Here is a 21130-nt window from a genome sequence, read left to right as displayed (position 1 = left end):
AGGGAGATACCAAGTCTACAAGGAGAGGAGGTACCAAGGAAGAAATTCCCCCCTGGCAAACAACAAGAGCCCAACATGAGTTGGCAGTGAGTTGGTTTAATCCAGGATGTGTCCTGTTACAGGGCCACACTAGACTATCCAAGTCTTATATCTCATCTAACTACAACAAATTTGATAGATGATATAATTCCAACCATGAGTTCACACTCAGCACATGGGAGAACATTCAGCTAGTTGCAATCTGCAGTCCTCACTGCACTGATGCCCTAAATCCTATGGATCCTACACACTCCCTCTCAAAGAAAAATCTTATTCTTCAAGCAACCAGCCACAGATACAGATTACATCAGTTAGGTTGTCATTGTGTGTTAGTCTCTGACAGGTAAAAAGCAAAGAGATGATAGGTCTGACACTGAATCCAAACTTTGCTGTCTTTCAGGTAAAGAGGAAACCGGTGAAGGTGAAACCAAGACTGTAGAGAATGGGCCAGACTCTTCCTCATACCTCCCCAACCCCTACGTACATGCTCCTCTGACTCTAAAGCTTTCCTGGACACGTTATGGACCTTTCTTAAAACACACACTTGTACACACACATATGCAGACACACACCACTGACATCCTAGAAGGTTTTAAATACCTTATAGTCATGATTTGAAATTCATTGTATGTAGGTCTTACTCAAAAAAAAAACATGTTATTTTTTTCCTTTGTGTTTGTTGCTCTTTGCTTCTTTTGTGGAGCCATTTTTAAGAAGAAAAAAAAAACGGGATGGACATTTTACAAACATTTTAATCTGGTTATGATTGTTGCTTTTTTTAAATTTGCTGGGAAAAATCCCACTGTATGTCTCCAGACCTCTTCCTCCTCGTGTCTCTGTTGCACAATTTTTTATTTTGAGCTCACCAGATTTACTTACACAGTTGTATTTTGTAAATACCCATGTGCAACTTTGCAGTTAAACTTTTTCAATATCCAAGACAGTTACAAAATGGCTGAAATATGGGAACATCATAGCATAAGATTTGTGCATTTAACAGATGTACCAACACCAAAATTTTATAAACTTTGGTATGTTTAGGTTTCTAACTTTGGTATGTTGAGGTGCTTTAGCTTGGTTATAGCGTCACATGGCCCTGTAGAAACTCTGTGGCCTCTTAACTGCAACATGTAATGCTTTTAAAGGCCTTCTGATTTGTTTCCAGTGTGTTAATGGACAAATTTAGGCTGTTTAACATTTCTGGATACTGTGCTCCAAGCTCTTCCCCAAGAATGGTCAGGGGCTCTGAAACTGAGCTGGGTTTGAATTACCGTTTTGTTTTTTTACTGCTGAAGTTCACGTTGGAATGCATAAATGATATATTACTATACAAGTATGTGTTCAGGTTTTTGTTCCTCTTTTACAATGAAATATTTTTTGTACTTCTGTCAGTTACTTTGCCGGGTAAAAGCCTGCTTTTAAGCATCGAGTGAGTGGAAACCTTGCGGGTTGTGTTGATGACGACTTATTTTTGATGTAGTTCAAAGTTTGCCTATTCTCATGATCATATTTAATTTTTTTTTTTTTCCAGAAAATAAATGCCTTTAGATGTTACAAGCAGTGAATTTGTCCAGATCAGCGTGTTAATGAAGTACAGTTGTGAAAAACACCAAGAGACAAACCACACTTGATTTTCCACTTTTTTTAATCAAAGAAACATGACACTGTCACAATAAATAACCATGCTTTTTTTATATACTGCTGATGCTCGCTTCCAAGGAAACAAAAGAGGAAAATAAGTCTCAATCCAAATGGAGAAACTGAGATGCAACAGCCCCTTTTTTCTATGCTTCATCATCGTGCAATATTGTACATTGTGAGAACACCAGGAAGACGGGGAGGAGGGGGGCCTCTGTTCCTTTTTTTGTCCTTTCTTTTTCTTACAAAATATAGATCCAGCCATCAATGGTGCACTCTAGTGATAACGAGACGGCTCTTTATCAAGAACTGGACTATTTACAAGTCAAGGAGATGGTGTGTGTGCGCATTCTACCTCTGACTATGAATCCTTTTTTTTTTTTTTGTTCATTTTTGGCTCTTGGTGGAAATTGTTCACCATCAGTGGAGAGGGAGTGTGATAACTCCATGTAGTACTGTAATATGCTGCCGTGTTGGCAGGGGCTGAGCTGGAGGGCAAGCAAAAGGAAGATTCTCTTAACAGAAAAGCCATGTGTGAGGATTCATCAACACCCCACTTGTCTATACGCTGAGCATTTTCTTTACAGTCCATGTACCTCAAATCAAAAGGTGTGAAAACACTGCAGGCCTGCGATCTACGTCAGAGGAGTTCCAGCCTCTTTTACTACTCATAAGACATCATTCAAAGACCTCAATGAGCATTTTATTTGGCTGCAAGTAAAGCATGTTTGGGCATATAGGATGTCACCTACACACCTTTCTCTCTCTACATATATATGTATATGGCCAAAATTTTGATTGAGTGCTGCTGGATTGGATCAGTGATTCATGATAAAGTTCCCCCTCTTAATGATCAACATCAGGACTGAGAGGGTGAGCACATCCTTTAATCCGTGGCTCAAAGTAACGTCGCTCAAAGTGATTGCTCTGAAATGAGTTAAAAAAAACAAAAAACACAGCATTGCAAACATTCACAATCACTCATTTCTTCTCGAGGCAAATCTGTTTCGGAGCAGAAGAGAATTTTTTTCCAGCAACATACTCGACAGAAAAAGGCTTTGGTTCCCTACGGATGTCAAACTGGGTGTGCTTTAGTGGCTTGCTGAGCAGAGCTTCCAGGTGTCTCTTTCCACGGGTTAGAAAGAGTCTATCAAGTTCCACAAGTCTGAAGGGATGTTGAACGGAACAGACATCCCCGTCACCACATCATTTGGCCAAATGAAATAAAAGGCAGCATAGAACATGCAAGAACAACAAAAGACAAGGTTGGATTGTGGTGGAGCAGAAAAGGTGGCATGTAATGTGACCTTCGGGGGCCTGAGCTGGCTGTCACCTCCTGTCCCCATTAGGGCCAGGATTTTGGTTGTGCCACCCCTAAACAATCTTAAAAAGAAGAAAAAAAACAACAGGACATTCAGAGGGATTTCTCTTGGATCACAAAACCATAAAAAGATATCTCTTCATATAATTGTAAACTAGGCATAGTTTATATTTAAAATAATTTGTTTTACAATGCCATGTAAGAAAAAAAGTATATCCCCATTGTATTTTCAAATTTACACGCATCTATTTACAGATAACTTTTTTTCCTTCTGTGTAGATGTTTTGAGGATGTCTGTGTGATCTTCTATAATTCTACAGACGGGGGGGAAAAAAACTTTTGCAGGTGATTGAAGCATCCATGATAAGCTTGAGGAAAAATCCATCACACTGCTCACTGCAGAACACTATCCAGTCAAGTCAACTGAATGCAGCTAGACCTTTATAGTATTAAATGTCCATAGAAGAAAATAATCCAACATATGGTCCAACTGGTTGCTGGAGAGAGTAAATGGTTATGTGCTGTGAGAGCAGTATGCAGGATTTCCTTCACATTTAAACCTGGAAAACCCACCGGGCAGTGGCAGTTATTTGATTCTTAGTGATATTAATAAGGAACAAAAAATGAATGGAAACAAGAAAGAAAGTTTCAGAGCCAATATGAATAAAGGGCATGGAAGACAAGATGCATGACTGAAGGTTTTTGGTGGCTTTACAAGGATACACATTTGGAGTTAGTGGAAGAGAAGACACAGCGTAATGGACAGATGGGGTCAGAGAGGCAACAGGGTGGTGTGCATATTGGCGATTGTGGTGCTACCGGTGTTGAGTTTGTAGCAAAACAAACTTGTTATAAAAGAAGGCTCAGACTGCTGTGGTGAATGGGGTGTAGTCTGTGTAACAAAAGGCGATGGTGGAATGGATGCCGGGGAGGAGCTGATGCTATGATGAAGGGAGTTTGGGATCCTCACATCTGGCTGCGCTTCAGTTGCTGAGGAGCAGCTCTGTCGCCGTTTCCACGTCCCAAGATTTTGAAGACAAGGCCGCTATTACTGCATTCTGTGTTTGAGGGAGAAACAGAATTTTAAATTATTGTAATTTGAACGTCATTTGCAAGATCCAAGTTCATAATAAAACTGAAAGAACTAATTTAAAGAGTGCTATTATGACCATCGAACATGTCGACCCTTTGAGCAGCTTTTTTAGAAAAGACAAATGAAATTAATTCTTTTCATGGGAGTTTGAATAAAACGGGCCTTGTTCAGAGTAAATTCTCTGACATTAAGCACAAACTCTCAACCCCTGCTCACTCTGACAGGCATGCTGTCAAATAAGGCAGCAACTAATTATTGACTAATGACTATTGTCATTACTGATTAATCTACTGCTAATTTTTTGTACAGTAAGAGAAATGCAAATCATAAGCTCCCTGAGTTCAAGGTTACATACTCAAATTAGAGATGCAAGATAGGGAGTTTTTTCAGTCAATACTATAATTACCTGCTTCTCATGGCTGATACTGATAAGATAACCGCTAAGTTTTAAATTTTAAAAGGAAGTTCATAACCAGTAGTTAATGCACCCCTGAGCGTAAAAAAGCTAAGATATGGTGAGCAAAAGTAGGTGATTTAATATTCCATTGCTCTGACTGGACCAAATCTATTTTACATCACTACTGTTAACACAACAAAAACAAATTACGGTTTCCGACTCTTGAAATGTTCCATATTTTTTTCCAGCATAGTACATCAATACACAATTAATTGAAACAGAAAGTAAAGTGCATCTGTCAATACAAAAATAAAGGCTTTGTGCTTTGCAGCTTGCAGCCCCCCTGCCTACCCACACTACTGCTGCAGGAGAGTGAGCTCCACGCAGGGGACAGTTGCTGACAGTTTGCCTACACACACACACACACACACACACACACACACACACACACACACAGTGACACACAGCTAACTGCAGCATTGTACATAACCTAACAGTTAGTGACAGTCAAACTGTTTTGGTGTCGGTGTGAATTTGTTATGTCAGATGTTAGCTGTTGCTGCTGTGTTCGCTTATGCTAACAGGGCAGACATTGAAGTGACCGTTCCCCAGGTGGAGAGCTGGGTCTAACCTGTGTAACAGCAGCAACAGAAAGTTTGCTGCTCGGGTGAGGTGTAGGGCCATCCGGGATCAAACCCCTGGCACAATTTTGTTGTCTTCTTCTGAAACTATGGAACACATCTACACAGGAGACAACACGTTTGGCTCTCCAGTCAGCATGGTGTGCTTGTTCTTCCACTTTTCTGTGTTTATTGGTGGCCACCTACTGTACTAGACTGTGTAGATGCTGCGCTTGTTAAGTCAATGAAAGCATTTTGGCTTCGCATTATTGGCTCTGTTTACTGGCTTAAGTTTCATCAGTGGAATAATACATAATGATATAAATTTCCCATTATTAGCTTGATATATATCTTGCATCACTAATTCAAATGTCTTCTTTTGTCAGACTAACAGCCCGTAAACTCCAAAAATATTTACGTTTTTAATCACAGAGAACTGAGAAAAACTGCAATATTTTTTTTAAAAAACAACTACATACTCATATAATTAACTGATTATCAAAATTGGTGCCGGTTTATTTTCTGGCAATCTACTGATTTAGTATTAGGGCTAACTGTATCAGCATTACCACTAAACCAAACCCCCAAACTCTGTCCAAACATATAAATGTTACTGTACAACAAAAAGAGAAAATGGTTCTGACCTTATCAAAGCCCATGGCACAGAGTTTGTCTATTTTACGTGTGTAGTCGGGACTGGAGACAGGAGCGCCTGCATAGACGTGAGACCACAGCCTTGCAGTCTGTTTGAACATTTCTGGGTTCTGCTTATACTGAGGAAACAGAGAGAAAATTCAGAGAGGTTCATTATCAGGAGACACTGCAAACAGTGAGGGTAGACAAAGAGAGAGACTGTTGGTTTACAAAAATGTTTCTCACCTGATTTGCTACTACTGCATCCTGTGGATCATCTGGTTCTGCTGCAGCAAGCAGAGCCTGTAGAGACAACAGCACCGTCCGCAGGGTCATCGCAGCTGCCCTGGGTGAGACAGATTTAAAGTTGGAGTAGGTAAATTGAGAGTGTTTGAGAAAAGGAGGACACACTGGTACATGTAAGTACAACAGGTCATAATGTTCACATTAGTCTCACTCACCACTGGTCTTTTAAAATGTCCAGACATATTGCTCCTGTCACAGAACTGATATTAGGGTGCCAGATCTTAGTGATGAAACGCACCTAAGAAAGACACATGTAAGAGGTTACCTGGATAACAATGGCATAATTCTGAGAAAAGAGAGAGGCAATTGTAGGTTATAATGGGTACATTTACAAGCACATTTGTATCCTGGGCCCTGCGTCCTCAGATCTGGCTTAACTAATGCAGACTAACAAGCTGTTATCAGACTACAATAACCCTGTCTATTCTCACCCAGCTAACTTTGTTCTTTGAAAGCAGTTTGAGGATTGATTTGTTCATCCTGGATGAAGTTATCTTGAACAGCACTGGATACACTGCATATAAAAGTAAAATCACTTAACACCATGATCACCATTCATATCACTGGCTGATTGTTGATCAAGTGATTAAACCTACATTAAGTGTGTTGGAAACCCAGCATGCACTGGAGCACTATATTATCAGATATAAGTCACATTTAATGTGTGAACTGGCAGTTTTACAGGTGCCAAGTTGTTCTGCATCATGCTCCATCGTGTCTCCACTGTTTCCAGTTTGGTAATCATCAGATATTATCAGTAAACATGATCACAAACTGAGTGATGTTGGTGCATGATGAAATGAGGATCTCCTCGTGGACATGCAAGAGACTTTTACTGTAAGTGATAATCATAAGCCTTCAATGAAAATTAAACCTTTCTAAAACCTCTTAAAACGCAATTGATCAACACTTCACAACAAAGTGAGTTATGCAGTTCTTACTTTAGTAAGTTTCAGTGTTTAAATGACTCATTTGAATGTCAAATTAAATGGCGGTCTAGCTTCTTTGGTCTTTTAACAGTCAGTATCTTTATGCTGCGTTGAAGAATTTCTACTCACAGTTTCTCATACTACATTTAAATTGGTTATTTTTTGTGTAAAACATCTGTTTATATTTTATAATGTATATGTAACTTCATTATGAAAATAAATATAGGAGTAATAATTACACCAAAAATCTAAAAAGCAAGCCATTTGTATTTTGAAATTACTTGGTGTATGTGGTCTGCAGTAAAGCACCTTGGTGATGATCCAGCTGTCAATAAAGCTGCCCTTTTGCAGGTTCCGGGTTAAGGATTTGTTGCTCTGACAGCAGGTCTTGATATAAATTCAGCTAGCTTTTAAGAACCAAAAAAATCCAGACTCGTGTCAAATCATCAACAGTCTCATATGGATAGCTCAGTTATCTGCTTATGAAAAACAGGGCCCTGGTCCCGAGTCTTATCCTTGTTTTGATCATATTTGGGTAATTTTTGTCCTGCTATTTATACCATCATTTTAACCTCTCTGGGTATATGAGGCCACTGTGGGCAATGTTAAAAATAAACAAGCAGAACTGCTCTGTGGCAATATTGGATTCTTATATGACTTTGCATCAATGTGACCAAGTCACCCATGTGTCAGATATTTAATTCACTGGATAAGCCACGAGCAAACATTCCTCTCTGATAATTTTATCCATAAACTCAACATATTTATAAAAAAAAACTTTACTATATTACCATATATATCAATACTGCAATGTAAAATTACTGTGATAGAGGATTTTGTTTCTATCACCTCAACAATTGAGATACAATGTTTAAATGATATACCAAAACTCAGGTACCTTCATATATATTATACGTCCATTTTCTAATTGTCCCAGGTTCCTTATGTTCTGTATGTGGGTGTGTCTATGATTACTTAACATCTCAGAAACTCTCTTAGCCTGGTTCCAGACCATAGACCCCGCCCACTCAACTGAGTAGGCTTGCATCTCTCTGATATCTTTGCTTTTCTGTCTGCATTTTATCGACACAGTTTGATTTATCAGTATCAGACTCTCTTTGACTTAAGCATGCAGACTGTTACAGGACTGACACCATAATATTTATCACTGTAAACTGTCTTTTAAGTGACAAGAAAAACTACTGTGTAACTTAAAATGAGGGCACACCTGTGCACATGGCAGACAGTGATCGGAAAGCTGAATAAGGTGTTAACTAGCCACATTAGAATGTTTCAGCTGGCATCTTCAAATTCCTCAAACCGGTTTGGAGGACGCAAAGTTCTTGATTTCAGAATATGTTCACTCCAAAACCATGATGCTAACCAGATGATAGTGTGCATGTAAATACACTTGAGTTAGAGAAGTAAAGGACATACAGCACCAGATGGGCACAACTGACGCACATACCTTTGGCGGGTTAAAAGGATAGGTTTCTGGGATTTTTATTTCAAGTTGATATCTGCCACCTTGGATATAAAGAAAAACAACAAAATGTTTCAGCAGGGCAAATCATAACATTGAAAAGTCTTGATGCAAATATCTAGTCAGGTCATTGTGATGCTGGACTGTGACAATACCTTCATATGGCGTATCTGGAGGACCTGCTATCTCCCCCCTCAGCTCTGTGAAGTTCTCATCCACCAAATCTACTTTTATCTGGTTTTTACTTGTCTGTGGGTTGGGACAAATGAGAGGGATACAATGAAATACACTTGTGTTTCAAGAAATCCCTGCTCACAGTCTGTGTCCTGACATGTCTTTGTCAAGCATGAAACCACTTTTACAAACAAATATGAAGCTACAGACATGATGGCTATTAAACGCACAACTGTCATTTTCTGCAAAAATAAATGTTGGTGTTTCCACAGGACCCGTTGGGACATTTAAATGCGTTAGCAACATAGATAGCTTGCTACTAGAGCTAAGCTAGCAAAGTTGACATAACTACAAACCCACAATAACAAAACGTGACAAGCAGTAGCGTGACAAAATACACGCTTTAAACTACCTCAAGCCATCCGTATTGAAACTACAGTTATTAACGTTAAATAAATGTGATAAGTTGGTGAACGTGATATCATAACATCACAGGCTAATGCTAACTGTGGATGAGATGTCAAAATAACGTTACCGTTAGCAAGCTAAAAGCTGCTAACCCGAAGTGTCAGTAACTAATTCGCGTTGGTAAACACCTATGGTGCCGTGTACAGGGCGTGTGCTATAGCCCATACAAAGCAGGTTTATTTTTGTTAGGTAATTACCCAAAGTTAGGCGGTATTGTTTGTTAGAAACAGAGGGCCTGCCAGTTGAGAGCTGAATCCCCGGTGTTGCCTGAACACACGCACCTGATATAACAGGAGAGGTTGAACCAGACACTGATATCGAGCTAAAGCTAGCTAAAGTTCTTGTGTTAAGGCCTGACCTACTGCAACACAGGACTAGGACCTGGCGTTAGGTAATTTTGGTCTTTGTCACAATGGCTACAGACACTTTACAATTTAATTAAGTTAAAACAATAACAAAAAAAGAGCAGAATGGAAGTAAAAAACAGCCAGAAACGTTACCGCACCTCTTCGCTTTTGAGAACTTCTTTGAACTCCCGCTTGATCCTTTGGACCGCAATGTTAGCCATGGCTGTGTGTGTCTGCTGAACCGCTGCTGCCTCAAAGCAAGACCCGGGGCCTCTCTCTCACACACACTCTCTCTCCCTCCCTATGTTGTCTGTCTGTATTGGGACTGCCTGCTCCGGTGCTTTCCACAGTTAGGGCGCTCTCCCTTTCACTTTCACCGTGCACCGCTTCTTTTCAGCCCAAAGGCAGCTCACCGTTGCAGTCGACCGCTTTGCTGCCAGCCAGCGTACAGCGTTAGTCAGTCCAGAACATGCACACACAGTGCAGCTGCACGGAGCAGACACTGGAAGTTTCATTAATGGGCTCTGGTACCTGGCTACATGTTCTTTTCAACCTGCCCTCAGGTCATTTCTCATCATGTGCTGAACACATTACTATCACTGGTAACGTTTACTAGCGTTAGCATCTCCATTCACCCATAGGATTTTACATGTGACTGTGATGAGTTTTATCATAACTGTTTTTATTATTATTTTGAATGTGTAACAAAATATAAAAGTAACAGAAAAAGCTGTCAGATGTATCTCATTTTTACTCTTCGGTTGCTATTGCACCTTACACAGGCCTACCAACTGACACTTCAACTATTTACAATGCACACACTCAACTATCTCTTCAACTAACATTTACTTAAATTTCATCTCCTGCTCTTTCTGTGACAGTTCAGCTGCTTTCATGGCCTAGATATCAACTTATGTCAAGGAGCTGCTTTCATCTCTTATTAAGTGGTGAAATAAAAGTTAAAAAGAGTGCAGTCAGGTTCTCCCCTGACTGACTGACAGACAAGTATTTGGATTAAACCAACGTAGGAAATTCTGAATTATTGTACTTTTTAACTACTTTGACTGTTTAACAGACAGGCTGGCAGACGGCTGAAAAAAATCCCATCATGTTAAAGTGAAGAAACTACAGTCAGCTGATGGCAAAACGCTCGATTACAGTGTAGCTTAATAAACGTTTAGTACAACAAAGTTGTAATTTAAAGCTTTATTGTATTTTAATATATTTGGAAGTGGTGGAAGAAGTAGCCTATTCAGATCTTTAATTTAGGTTTAAAAAAGCAATACTACAATGAAAAAAACAGTAATGCCCTGCATTTAAGATATTACCAAAATCCAAATAAAAATAGATAAGTCATTATGCAGCAAAATGGGCCCAGTCAGTGTTATAATTTCATATATTACATTGTTGGATTATTAGAATTGGTGGATTATTATGTATTTCGATTATTTAAGTAGTATCTGGTACAGGCAAGGCTACTTACTGTTAATACTGGTGGGATCAATGCATTATATTTTATAAACTGATCACTGGATTTTTAAGTACAGTTGTCAGATATTTGTAATGAAGTAAAAGTAAATTTCCCTCTGCAGATTTCTGAATTTGCACATTCTGCACAAAAATGTAAAGCTTTCTCATACTAAAACTGTTTTATTGTACATAGTTGTTATAGTATGTTTTATTGTAGCATATCTTTTTAATATTTGTATTGTATTTTTTCTGTTTCTCTATTTTCTGTTTTTCCTGTCCTTTGCAGTATCTTGCCTTTATTTTTATTTTTTATTTCACTGCATGCATCAAACACGTAGGCAAATACCTTGTAAGTGAAAACCAAGGCTACTTGACAATACACCTTGTTCTTAATCTGATTCTTCTGCAATGTTTTGGAGTAGAAGCAGGAAGTAACGTACAATTTAAATGCTCGAGTATATTGTTGCGGTATTGTCCTTAAACGTAGAGTATTCGTGTTACACTCCACCTCAGTGTATTTGGTTACACAACTGTGCAGATGTTGGAGCTCGTCGTCTGCCTCTATATGATGATATGGAGCCAGACTTGTTTGTTTACTATCTAGACGTTACAGTCGTTTCTGACTATGATTGGTTCAATTTCCCGTCCATCAGATTTCTGAACCAATGAGAGGCGGTTTAAACGCCCCTTATTAGTCTACCGCCCCAGTTCCCGGATGTCTGTCGTGAAGAATCGCTGGTTGGCTCACGTGCACCAAACAAAACACAGACGGTAGGTTGACATGTCTGCAGTTTAATGGTTTCTGTGCTGCTGCCGTGCAGCCCGGGCCGTTTCTCAAAGACTCGTAACGCTTTCTCAACATCTGCAAATATCAAGTAAGTCATGCTTCGATGTCGTTAGCCGTCACATCTGTCTCTAATCATATATTCACTATTAACGTTGGAGGAAAAACGACAACACCGTGAGTTTTCTCAGGGTTGGCTAGGTTAGCAAGGAGCTAATCTAACGTGAGCTAAATCAGTTCGAGAGCAATAATACGTGATTGTAAAACTCACTTGTTGGTTAGAAAAGAGTAATGGTAGCTGTCCTTGACTGTGTTTCAGCAGGGTCGATATAAACTGGCCTTGTCGTTTGTTCGTCACTGCAGAAATATGCAGGCAGACACCCATGGAAAATGTAACGTGTTTTGACTCGGTCAAAATTTTGCAGCGTTAGTCACCGTAAAGTTAGCATTCTGTGGCAGTCACTTGTTTTTCAACAGTTTTTTGTTTTAGCATGTTGTGGTGCAGTAGATGGATCCTTACTTCACTGTGCATATTGATATACTGAAGAAATACATAGCCTCAAAAGTCAATCAGAACAGTGGCTCTCAACCGGGGTCCTTGAGGTGGTCCTCAGGAAATTAGGGAATATTATGAACTATTATTTCACCATTCATTCACTATAGAAGTGAGTCCAAGGCGAGTAAGAGTCATCACAGTGACTATTCTGATCATTTTTCAAACTTCCGCCTCAGTGATCTCATCAGCTGAAGTTGACAGCTATAGAATTTTGGTCTTAATCACATCCAACAACCAATTTCTTTTCAGATGGAGACTATTGAAGTGAAATCTTATCAAATGGGGATCTGACACCTAGTTTGTATCAATGTAAGAGTCCTAGACATGAAGAAAGGTTAAGAACCACTGCATTAAAAAATGTTTGACTTTTTACTTTATTGTGGTACAGACCAGATCTATACTATATATTAAAAACGTAAGAGCTTCATTGTCAACTGATCCATGTACAAGTACATAATATGAATGAATTGTAGTTTCACCTGGTGCCAGTGGTGCATGAAGCAGTTAACATGATGTGCAGAAGACAACATAAGGTGCCAAACTGTTACTGTTAAACACAACTGTTGAAAAGACAAGTCAAAAAGAGACAAGTGCATAAACCATCTTCATACATTAAATAGTTTGTAACAGAATTTATCGTTTAACTTTAAAATTTACTAATGCACTATTAATGAAAAATTAAAAAAAAAGAAATGTTTGTGCACCATGTTAATGTAAAAAAGATGACCAAAGAAAATATATGGGAATTCAGTCAATCAAATATCAATATTATCAGCCTCAAATATCCAGTATCTGGTATACTGGTGTAGACGGGGATAACTTTTATCAGACACCTGTAGCAGAACTCTGTACATTTGACCTCATATTTGTCCTGCAACAAGTGATAGCATCATCTGTATGTTTTCCATCAGTATACCAGGCCATTTGTTTTAGTTTGAAACTTCTGCAAGCCTGCCTTTATTCTGTGGACTAACAATTGTTTGCTTTCACCCCATCTTAAGCTGACATCAGTCTCCTGTGATGATAGGTGGATGATGTTTACCAGTCAGCTATATTTTTGCATATACGGGAGTCCTAATTAGCGTTATATTAAAAACAAGTGCATCCTAAAGGTAACCCAGTTTAGATTTTTCATGGACGGCAACAGAATCTACTCATGTCAAGTATTGAGTATGTTGCCAGAAAAGGTCTAATTAGAGTTTATTTTCAATAAGATAAAGTCTCAAACATTTCTTAGTTCAATTTTATTTAGCTTTGCTGTTCAGTTTTTATAGGTGGTAACAATAAAGAAACATCACTGCAGTGCAAAAATACTTTAACATATAGTATTCAAAAACTTGATTGGCAGCATATGGTATGTCCTGCCAAAAATATATACATAATTATAGACAAAACTGTGACAGCTCTTACAAAAACCTAGATTACATACAGCAAAATGATAAAGTCACAGAGTGTGCTGCTGACTGTCCTTAAATGCGCAGTCTCCTCCCTCTAATCTGTGGGTCTGTGAAACAACAATAGAGCACAGCACTGACAAGAGGGAGCATTAGGTTTCTCTCACTAGTTCATGGCTGCCTAGTTACTTACAGTACTTTTGGTCGTGTCCAGGGTGGACACAGTCTGGTGAGAAATGGCAGAGGGGGGCTTCGACCCTTGTGAGTGCATCTGCACCCATGAGTACGCTATGAGACGCCTCATCAACCTGGTAAGTCATGGAACAAAGTGGTTTTCACAACATCCTCAGTGGCAGAATTATGACAGAGTTGAGATGTGGGGAAGGTCAAATGTTCCAAGTGTGCAGTGTGAAGTGAAAATATCTCTGGCAACGTCCAGATAGGGGAGCAAAGAGATTAATATTAGAGACAACTAGCAAGTACATGAAAGTCTCAGCCGGCAAGAAGGAAATAAAAAGCCGCCTGCTGACACTGAGCCAACATATCCTGGTTCCTGCTCAGTGTTTATCTTGAGAGCCTATCAGTTCTGCCTGGCTGAGACATTTCACTCCGTTGCACTGTGTGCTGTCAGGTTCGCATTGTGCTTGTAAATATTCTCCAGTTCTTCTTAATGGACAGTGCATTGAAAAAATATTTTAATTACGGTGAAGAATGAAAACAGCTTATAATCAGGCTGTGTCAGTTTCCAGGTGACCTCATTGGCTTTTTGTGCACAGGTGTAACTTGCGTGGCAAGCTGCAGTTGGCTCAGTTTTTAAACCGCCCTGGGGGTTTCTGATTTGCCTGCAGCAGGAGAGGGTGTTGTCTAAATAACTAAAGACTTTACACAGCATTTGTCAGTCAGATTTCTGCAGTATATTTTAGGAGGCGGGCGGATCTCAGATGGTTGTTTTATGCCATCCTCTTGTGATTATGTGCTGTTGGTAACATTAATGTGTGGCTCACTTGTTCGTTGGCTTAATGTAACAAGGTACTCATAAGGATAATGTCAGTTTTATTAGCAGTGTTTATATACCACCTTTTTTATATACCACCACAAATGGGGGCAGTGCAAACCACAGTAAAATAAGCCATTGCCAGGGCATCAAAGTCTTAACATGGAAGAATTCTAACATTATTTTTCCTTCTCTTCTCTTTTATTCAATCTACCTTGTCCCTTCTGTAATCTCTCTTTCAGCTCAGGCAATCTCAATCCTACTGCACAGACACAGACTGCCCTCAGGAATGTATGTATGACCATATTAGACCTCATTTAATTTTCATAATGTGTCATATCATGTTCTTGAATCAGAAACATTAGTGTAGATTACATGTGTGAAGTGCAAAGATGTGTTTTGTTTTGTTTCAGTGCCAGGTCCCACTGGGCCAGTCGGCGGAGGAGGTGAACTGACCCTCCCCATGATTCTGATGGGATGGGCGGTGCTGGCTCTGGTCCTGTTCCTGTTGCGCCCATCCAGTCTCAGGGGTAACCGTCCCACAGGAAAACCATCTGGACCCCACAATGTCAGTATAGATCACACTACATAACATTGGTGATTTTTAAATATAGGTTCAGTACTGCTCTGCCTTTTGTTTATCATGACAGTTTACCTCAAAGTACCACATGGCTTACCAGAACCTTCTACTCAACAGCGATCTCCCTCTAGCCAGCTTTCACCTTATTTAGGTTTTTGCAGTGAAATAAAAAGATGTCATGTAGATAATTACCCAGTTAAGGTTAACGAATCAGCCATTCCTTATCCATTGACCCCCAAATTCACCCTTGTGTGGTGTTTTGCCAAGTTTTCTATGCATGTCTTTTGCTCTGTGTCTTTTGGATGCCTGCTGCTTATGGTCTGGCACCTGGTTGCTACCTTTTTTTTTTTAAAAAAAATACCTGACCTCACCTGAGGTCATTTAAATACACCACCACACACTGAGAGTGGTTCCTAAGTGATGACGGAGAGGGTTTATTTCTGTATGAGTCTATACACTGGCTGTGGCTCAGAGGTAGGGTGGGTCATCCACCAATCAGAAGATCAGCACTTTGATTCCCGGCTCCCCCAGTCTGCATGTCAAAGTATCCTTGAGCAAGATACTGAACCCCAAATTGCCCCTGATGGTGCTTCCATCAGTGTGTGAGTGTGTTAAAAACTGATTGGCAGGTGGCACCGCTACCAGTGTGTGAATGGCTGAATGTGACTCGTAGTGTAAAAAGCGCTTTGAAGGGTTGGATGACTAGAAAGGGGCTATACAAATGCAAGTCCATTTACATTGGTTTTTAGGAAAATGCACAGTATACCTTCTAAGATACTATATCAGACCAAGTTTACATGCATGGTCATTAAATTAAGATAAAAATGATAAAAAATCATCACCATTTGATGAAAACTATAACCCTGGATTGAGAAAATGACCAAAGAAACCAAAGAAAATAAGAAATGTCATTAGCTTAGGTTGGTACTTCATTTGTCTCATGCTAGTTATCAGGCTATCTCTTTTAAAGTGACAACTATTTACTGCCTTGTTTTTAAAGATGAAATACTGAGAAATGCATAGAAAAATTACTCATAGTTACTGTTATAAAAGAATGAAACCCTTTGCACACAGCATGTACCTCACATACTTTGTGACCACACTCTGCTCATAAAAGTATATGACCAAGGGCTGTGTGCCACACATTGCTCGTATCTTTGTTAATGAAAGATCCCTGATCATTTATGTTATTATTATATTGTGTATTTTATGTGTCATATTTTAATGGGCTGAATGTAAGATCACTACCACAAATACCATTTGATTAATTTGTCAGTTTTTAGTTAATGTTATTGCTGTTGTGTCGTCTTATTTTATTCTTTGACAGCCCCTTTTACAGAGGACATTTCAACTTTGACGTCATAGCAGGAAAACCTCAAGTGTTTTGTAAGTCATAACAGTGAGACAGCATTAACAATACCGGCACTGTGAAACTGAAGCAGCTAAATGGATTGTGACTATCATTTCTACTTGTACTTAAAGATCCCAGAATGTCTGCCATAAAAAAGTCCAGTGATTCAAGTTAAATTTCAGAAATTCTCTTGGTGCACTTAAAATGTCAGCTGTCCTGAGCAGAGAAAGGTTGCTACATTATTGTGTCAACATTATTGTTTTGTTTCATTTTGTTATAGGCCTTGTCCACACACATGCAAGTATAACTGAAAATGTAGCCTTTTCTATGCGTCTAGGCGTTTTAAGTGAAAAAAGATGATTTGCAAAATTGCTTCCAGGGTGAAGACCTCTAACCTGCTAACAGGTTTTTTTTTTAACATGTTCACACATAAATGTACAGTTACTCTTTCACTATATTGAGAAACAGATGTGTCGGAATGAGCTACAGAGGTCACTGCTCCAGGTAGCCCTATGGTAATAGCTTTGTTTCGGGCTTCTGATTAGCCAACATCATTGTCGTCTGTTCTGCGTGGCTTTAGAGTTACGGTTATATAGCCGTTGGTTTGGCATGCTTTTGATAGAGCTTCAATTGCAATTTTCATTTTGACAGGAATTTTCTATAATGTCATGTGTGGATGGACATTTCTTAAAGAACACGTTTCTGGACATTTTTAACGTCATAATTCAAGAACAGAAGGGGAGACATTTGGTCAAATACTCAATTGATGACACTAATCTTGGGTGATCTTGAAGCTGTGCCGATTATATAGACCTTCTGCGCTGCCGGGTTGAAGATGCGTGGGAAGCATCCATGTTTTAGAATTTGTAGCTTCTTTGCAGCAACATCTATGTTAGAAGCATTGTGTACTGTCATGGCTACAGCTGTCTCTGATCTGTTCCTCTGGTAGTCCACCACAAGTTCATTGGTTTTGCTGATACTGAGTTTTCAGTGATTGCCTTGCACCATCTCTAACAGTCCTCTAAAGAAATAGTCTTCAGGTGAAGATGGCGTGTTTCTTACTGGAAATAATTCACTGGAGTCATACATGTCAATATAGTGATAACTTCTGTTTTGCCAAAAATACACATAATACCTTTTATTAAATACCCGCTAACTGCTACTGGACTGGTTGGTGGGGGCATACAACCACAAGGCAGTTTTTCTCTGTGCTGCTCAAGTTACAGGAAGCAAAAGTTACCCAAATGCAGAAGTCTTTCATGCAGTTGCTGTGTTTGAGTTGTTAGGTCAATATTTGTAAAGATGAGCACATATCTCCCAAAATCAGGAACCAGAGACTAAATGTTTATTCTATGATGTGAAACAGAGCTGTATTTTAACAGTGACTCAGCCTCTTGGTGTACACAACCAGATAAACATTTGCTGATTTCTTGTGTACATTTAGTCCAAATTTTAAGCTCAACTAGTAATAATATTATCACAGTATTGGTTTCAGGATAGCACCATCAACACTCTGAACTCTTTTCTATTGCATGGACTTAATATTCCCTTGTCTTGGTTCGCAGAGCGATGGAAGAGAGCCTCCAGCACCACCTGTTGACTAACAGTGGAGAGTACCAGCACTCACCCACCCGCTCTGACTGGAGCTGCACAGTTAGCTAGTGACTGTGACCAGGACAGCACCATCTCCCCGTCATTCAGATATCTTTTGCTTTTCTCCTATTTTAATGCCATTGTGTTTTGGGGTAGATCTGTCTTTGATTTCTGTTACTAGAGTCCAGCTGATACTGAATTAATGAGGCCAATACAGATATATTCCAAAGTTGTGAAAAATCTTTTTTTTTTTTTTTTTTTTAAATAAAAATAAAGCATTTGGGCAACAGAGGCCTAGGCAGCATATTTGACAATGAAAAAAACTTTGGAAATGTCTTGGGAAATTGAATAAGAATACAGAAAAACATTTACACACTCATAAAACTTAAATTAAGAGCAATAATTACAAAAAATATATATTTTTTTTATATCTGTAGACATATACAAACCAATTTTGACTGATAATATTGTCCATCAATATTGGCATTTTGATATTTCAGCTGGGCTCTATGTAGTATTGACCAAGTCTTTAATCAGAAGGCTTGGCATTGTTCTGGGTCGATCCCTGTTCGCAGCTCTGGTACTGACTAATATGCAGAGACTCAGACGTGAACTCAAAATGAAGGAATGTGTCATATCATGTTTTGGTGGAGACGGGAGGGGTTCTTAAATAGTTGTTTGAGTGCTTACTGAGTGATCTAGGGTGACGGTTTAAACATTCCTCTCTTTCTACTTTAAAGTCACAACTCTAAACAGTGCCAGTAATGATGTCATATCACATAATGTTTTAATAGCATATTTAAACCAGCAGAATGATTCAGTTCAATGTACTGAGTTTATATGAAAAAGAATAAATTCTGAATGGAGTGCTGCAGGGATGACATTTATTTGTAGGCCAACACTGAGGTTAACATCTCCCTTGTTCCTTTGTCAAAAGTCCAATGGGATGTTCCTGTTTGATTTTGGATTAAATCCTAAATGCAATAGCCAGAAGTAAAAAGCTAAAGTTAGGCTACGAAAGAACTACACTATAGTCACATGACTTCAACTCCGCCACTGCAACGAGGCTGTAAAGTTGTGTTCGGTCTTATTTGGCCACTTGTTAGCAACTGCCTTTTTAAGGAATGTAAAAGCTTCAACATTTATGAGTGGGGTATCTACTGATGGATTTTACATTGTAGAACAAACCGTGAATGTCCCTAAAGCTTGTGTCAACCACCGACCTTATTTTAGGCATCTAACCAAAAACACATCCAGAAAATTCATTGACATCAAGACAAGAGAACTGGGAGTGCTAACATACTCATTACTGGGTTTTTGCACTCAATCCTGCAGCACTCTATTAGGATTATGATAACATGGCATATTCTTCTGTGTTTACATCCAGGCTTCAATCTTATACATACTCCAGCAAATAGTCCGGTCTGTTATATGATCTATAATTTTTAAGAACATGTCTGTCCCTTTAAGTAACTGTTTGTTTGGTCACTGTAGTAAAAGTGATTCTTACAGTAGTGACCCATCTGTTTAAAAGGATTAAGATATGACCGTTAATTGGTCACGTTTCAAACTAAGTTCACATAGCCAAAATGAACTGGAAACAGGTGTAAAGATGGGGTTTGTTAAATGTGGTCATTGTGAAACAATATACTCAGCACAAGCATTTTAATCATATCGAGGTGATACCATGTACTGTAATTGTTTTGTGGTTAAAAGGTAAAAACCTGACATAATAGTAGCAGATCATCATATTTTATCAGCACTTTTGTTGTGATGTTGTTTCCTTATGAAGGTGTGTTCTGATTCAGCCGTTATTTCTTTTCTCGCTGAGAATCGCAGCAGTCTGTGATTAATGGGAGCAATCCAAAGTTTCTACTTCACAACTTTTGTGTGAAAATACGTCAAAGGAAAGGAGCAGCTTAAACTGCATTTTCAAACAGTGCCAATGTGAATTTAAATTTCTGGTCTCAATTTAGAGAATAACTTCTTGTGAAAGAAAAGCAATATTTGAGCTCATTTTTACTTTGAGATAAGATGACAAAGTTTTCTGTCACGTTTTCTCATTAGGGTTATTTTCTTGCTAAATAAGTGATGACTTCTACATCTAAATACTTTTATAGAAGGTTTGTCAGCTGGATTAAAGGTTGAATTATAATTAGTGAAGAGAAAAATAGAAACCTTGAATGCACAACAATGTAATGGTGAATGTTGTGGTGTTCCATAACCATGTGTATAAATGTGGATGGATATTTAGAACACAGTACAACAGCACCACAAACTACAGCCTCAATACTACAGGAGAAAATCAACCCTTTTTGATACAATCTTAAGAAAAATCATAATATCACATCATAATAGGTGATATCTTTTTTAATATGTCTGTTGTTGGCTATTGGATTCTGGTACATACATAGAGGGTTTCCTGTTTTTCTAGTCACTGACTGTATCTTTGTCATGCCCCTGTCATGGTAACATGGACATGAAAGTGTGTGTGTGGGCCCTGGATTATGTTCTAGGGCACCTGTGATATCACAAGTTACATTGATTAGTCTTAAATTTGAAGTGTCTTTCTTGAATACATGGTGTAAGAGTTCAGACCTTGGATATGATCTGAGTTCATCTCAACCATCTCCAGTGGTTAGCTCTTAATAGCCATATCTGCAAACGTGATCTAAAACTGTCTTTACATCTTTCTATACTTGCTTGGGAGATGGCACAGAGCAAATACAAGGAGGGAAAAAGTTAAGTCAACCATAAGCAGTTGTATAAAATTAAGGGAGAAGCCACACACACTAGGTTGTTGAGATGGACAAGTGGAAGATCTGGTACCACAGAGACCTTGATTTACACTGTTTCTGTCAAAGAGAAAAAGGGCTTCAACTATGCACTTTTCCTATAACAAAACAAAAAAAATAAAAAGAATTCAGTCTTATTGCCCGGCTGTTTTTACTATAACCTTT

The 21130-nt window shown here is 38.8% G+C and overlaps 3 protein-coding genes across 5 annotated transcripts in view; 2 read left to right on the top strand and 1 right to left on the bottom strand.

Moving 5' to 3' along the window:
- The window catches only part of pds5a (PDS5 cohesin associated factor A), a 32521-nt gene extending 31149 nt beyond the window's left edge, over window positions 1-1372 (top strand). For both annotated transcript variants that reach the window (XM_049572657.1, XM_049572656.1), the window contains exon 33: window positions 440-1372. In XM_049572657.1, coding sequence (XP_049428614.1) covers window positions 440-443 — 4 coding nt within the window. In that variant the 3' untranslated portion in view covers window positions 444-1372. The remainder of the gene's footprint in view (window positions 1-439) is intronic.
- A 294-nt stretch (window positions 1373-1666) lies between these two features.
- Window positions 1667-9985, bottom strand: ube2kb (ubiquitin-conjugating enzyme E2Kb (UBC1 homolog, yeast)). The gene is made up of 7 exons (XM_049572720.1): window positions 9607-9985; window positions 8615-8708; window positions 8445-8503; window positions 6203-6285; window positions 5988-6087; window positions 5753-5881; window positions 1667-4056 (listed from the first exon to the last, which is right to left on the bottom strand). Exons 1-7 carry the CDS (start codon window positions 9667-9669, stop codon window positions 3982-3984), a joined length of 603 nt encoding a protein of 200 aa, XP_049428677.1. The 5' UTR covers window positions 9670-9985; the 3' UTR covers window positions 1667-3981.
- A 1640-nt stretch (window positions 9986-11625) lies between these two features.
- On the top strand, window positions 11626-21102 carry smim14 (small integral membrane protein 14). Of its 2 annotated transcripts, none has more exons than XM_049572724.1 (5): window positions 11626-11689; window positions 13867-13963; window positions 14889-14937; window positions 15060-15214; window positions 18143-21102. In XM_049572724.1, the coding sequence occupies exons 2-5, from the start codon at window positions 13889-13891 to the stop codon at window positions 18179-18181; spliced, it is 318 nt and encodes a 105-aa protein (XP_049428681.1). In that variant the 5' UTR covers window positions 11626-11689; window positions 13867-13888; the 3' UTR covers window positions 18182-21102. The 2 variants fall into 2 exon arrangements, with proteins under 2 accessions (XP_049428681.1, XP_049428680.1); XM_049572723.1 differs by having other exon boundaries at window positions 11656-11793.
- Window positions 21103-21130: the final 28 nt, after the last annotated feature.

The sequence above is a fragment of the Epinephelus fuscoguttatus genome, linkage group LG3 (assembly GCF_011397635.1).
Source record: "Epinephelus fuscoguttatus linkage group LG3, E.fuscoguttatus.final_Chr_v1".
Classification (NCBI taxonomy): domain Eukaryota; kingdom Metazoa; phylum Chordata; class Actinopteri; order Perciformes; family Serranidae; genus Epinephelus; species Epinephelus fuscoguttatus.
This window is presented reverse-complemented; position numbering and strand designations above follow the sequence as displayed.

Bases quoted from the DNA above. Each gene is read 5' to 3' on its own strand.
- smim14 (XM_049572724.1), top strand. From the start codon at position 13,889: ATGGCAGAGGGGGGCTTCGACCCTTGTGAGTGCATCTGCACCCATGAG. The intron at 13,964-14,888 runs GTAAGTCATGGA...TCTCTCTTTCAG, and splicing joins TGAGACGCCTCATCAACCTG to CTCAGGCAATCTCAATCCTA. The intron at 15,215-18,142 runs GTCAGTATAGAT...CTTGGTTCGCAG, and splicing joins AACCATCTGGACCCCACAAT to AGCGATGGAAGAGAGCCTCC.
- ube2kb (XM_049572720.1), bottom strand. From the start codon at position 9,669: ATGGCTAACATTGCGGTCCAAAGGATCAAGCGGGAGTTCAAAGAAGTT. The intron at 6,088-6,202 runs GTGAGTGAGACT...TGTCTCACCCAG, and splicing joins GACATTTTAAAAGACCAGTG to GGCAGCTGCGATGACCCTGC. The intron at 5,882-5,987 runs GTGAGAAACATT...CTGTTTCCTCAG, and splicing joins ATGCAGTAGTAGCAAATCAG to TATAAGCAGAACCCAGAAAT.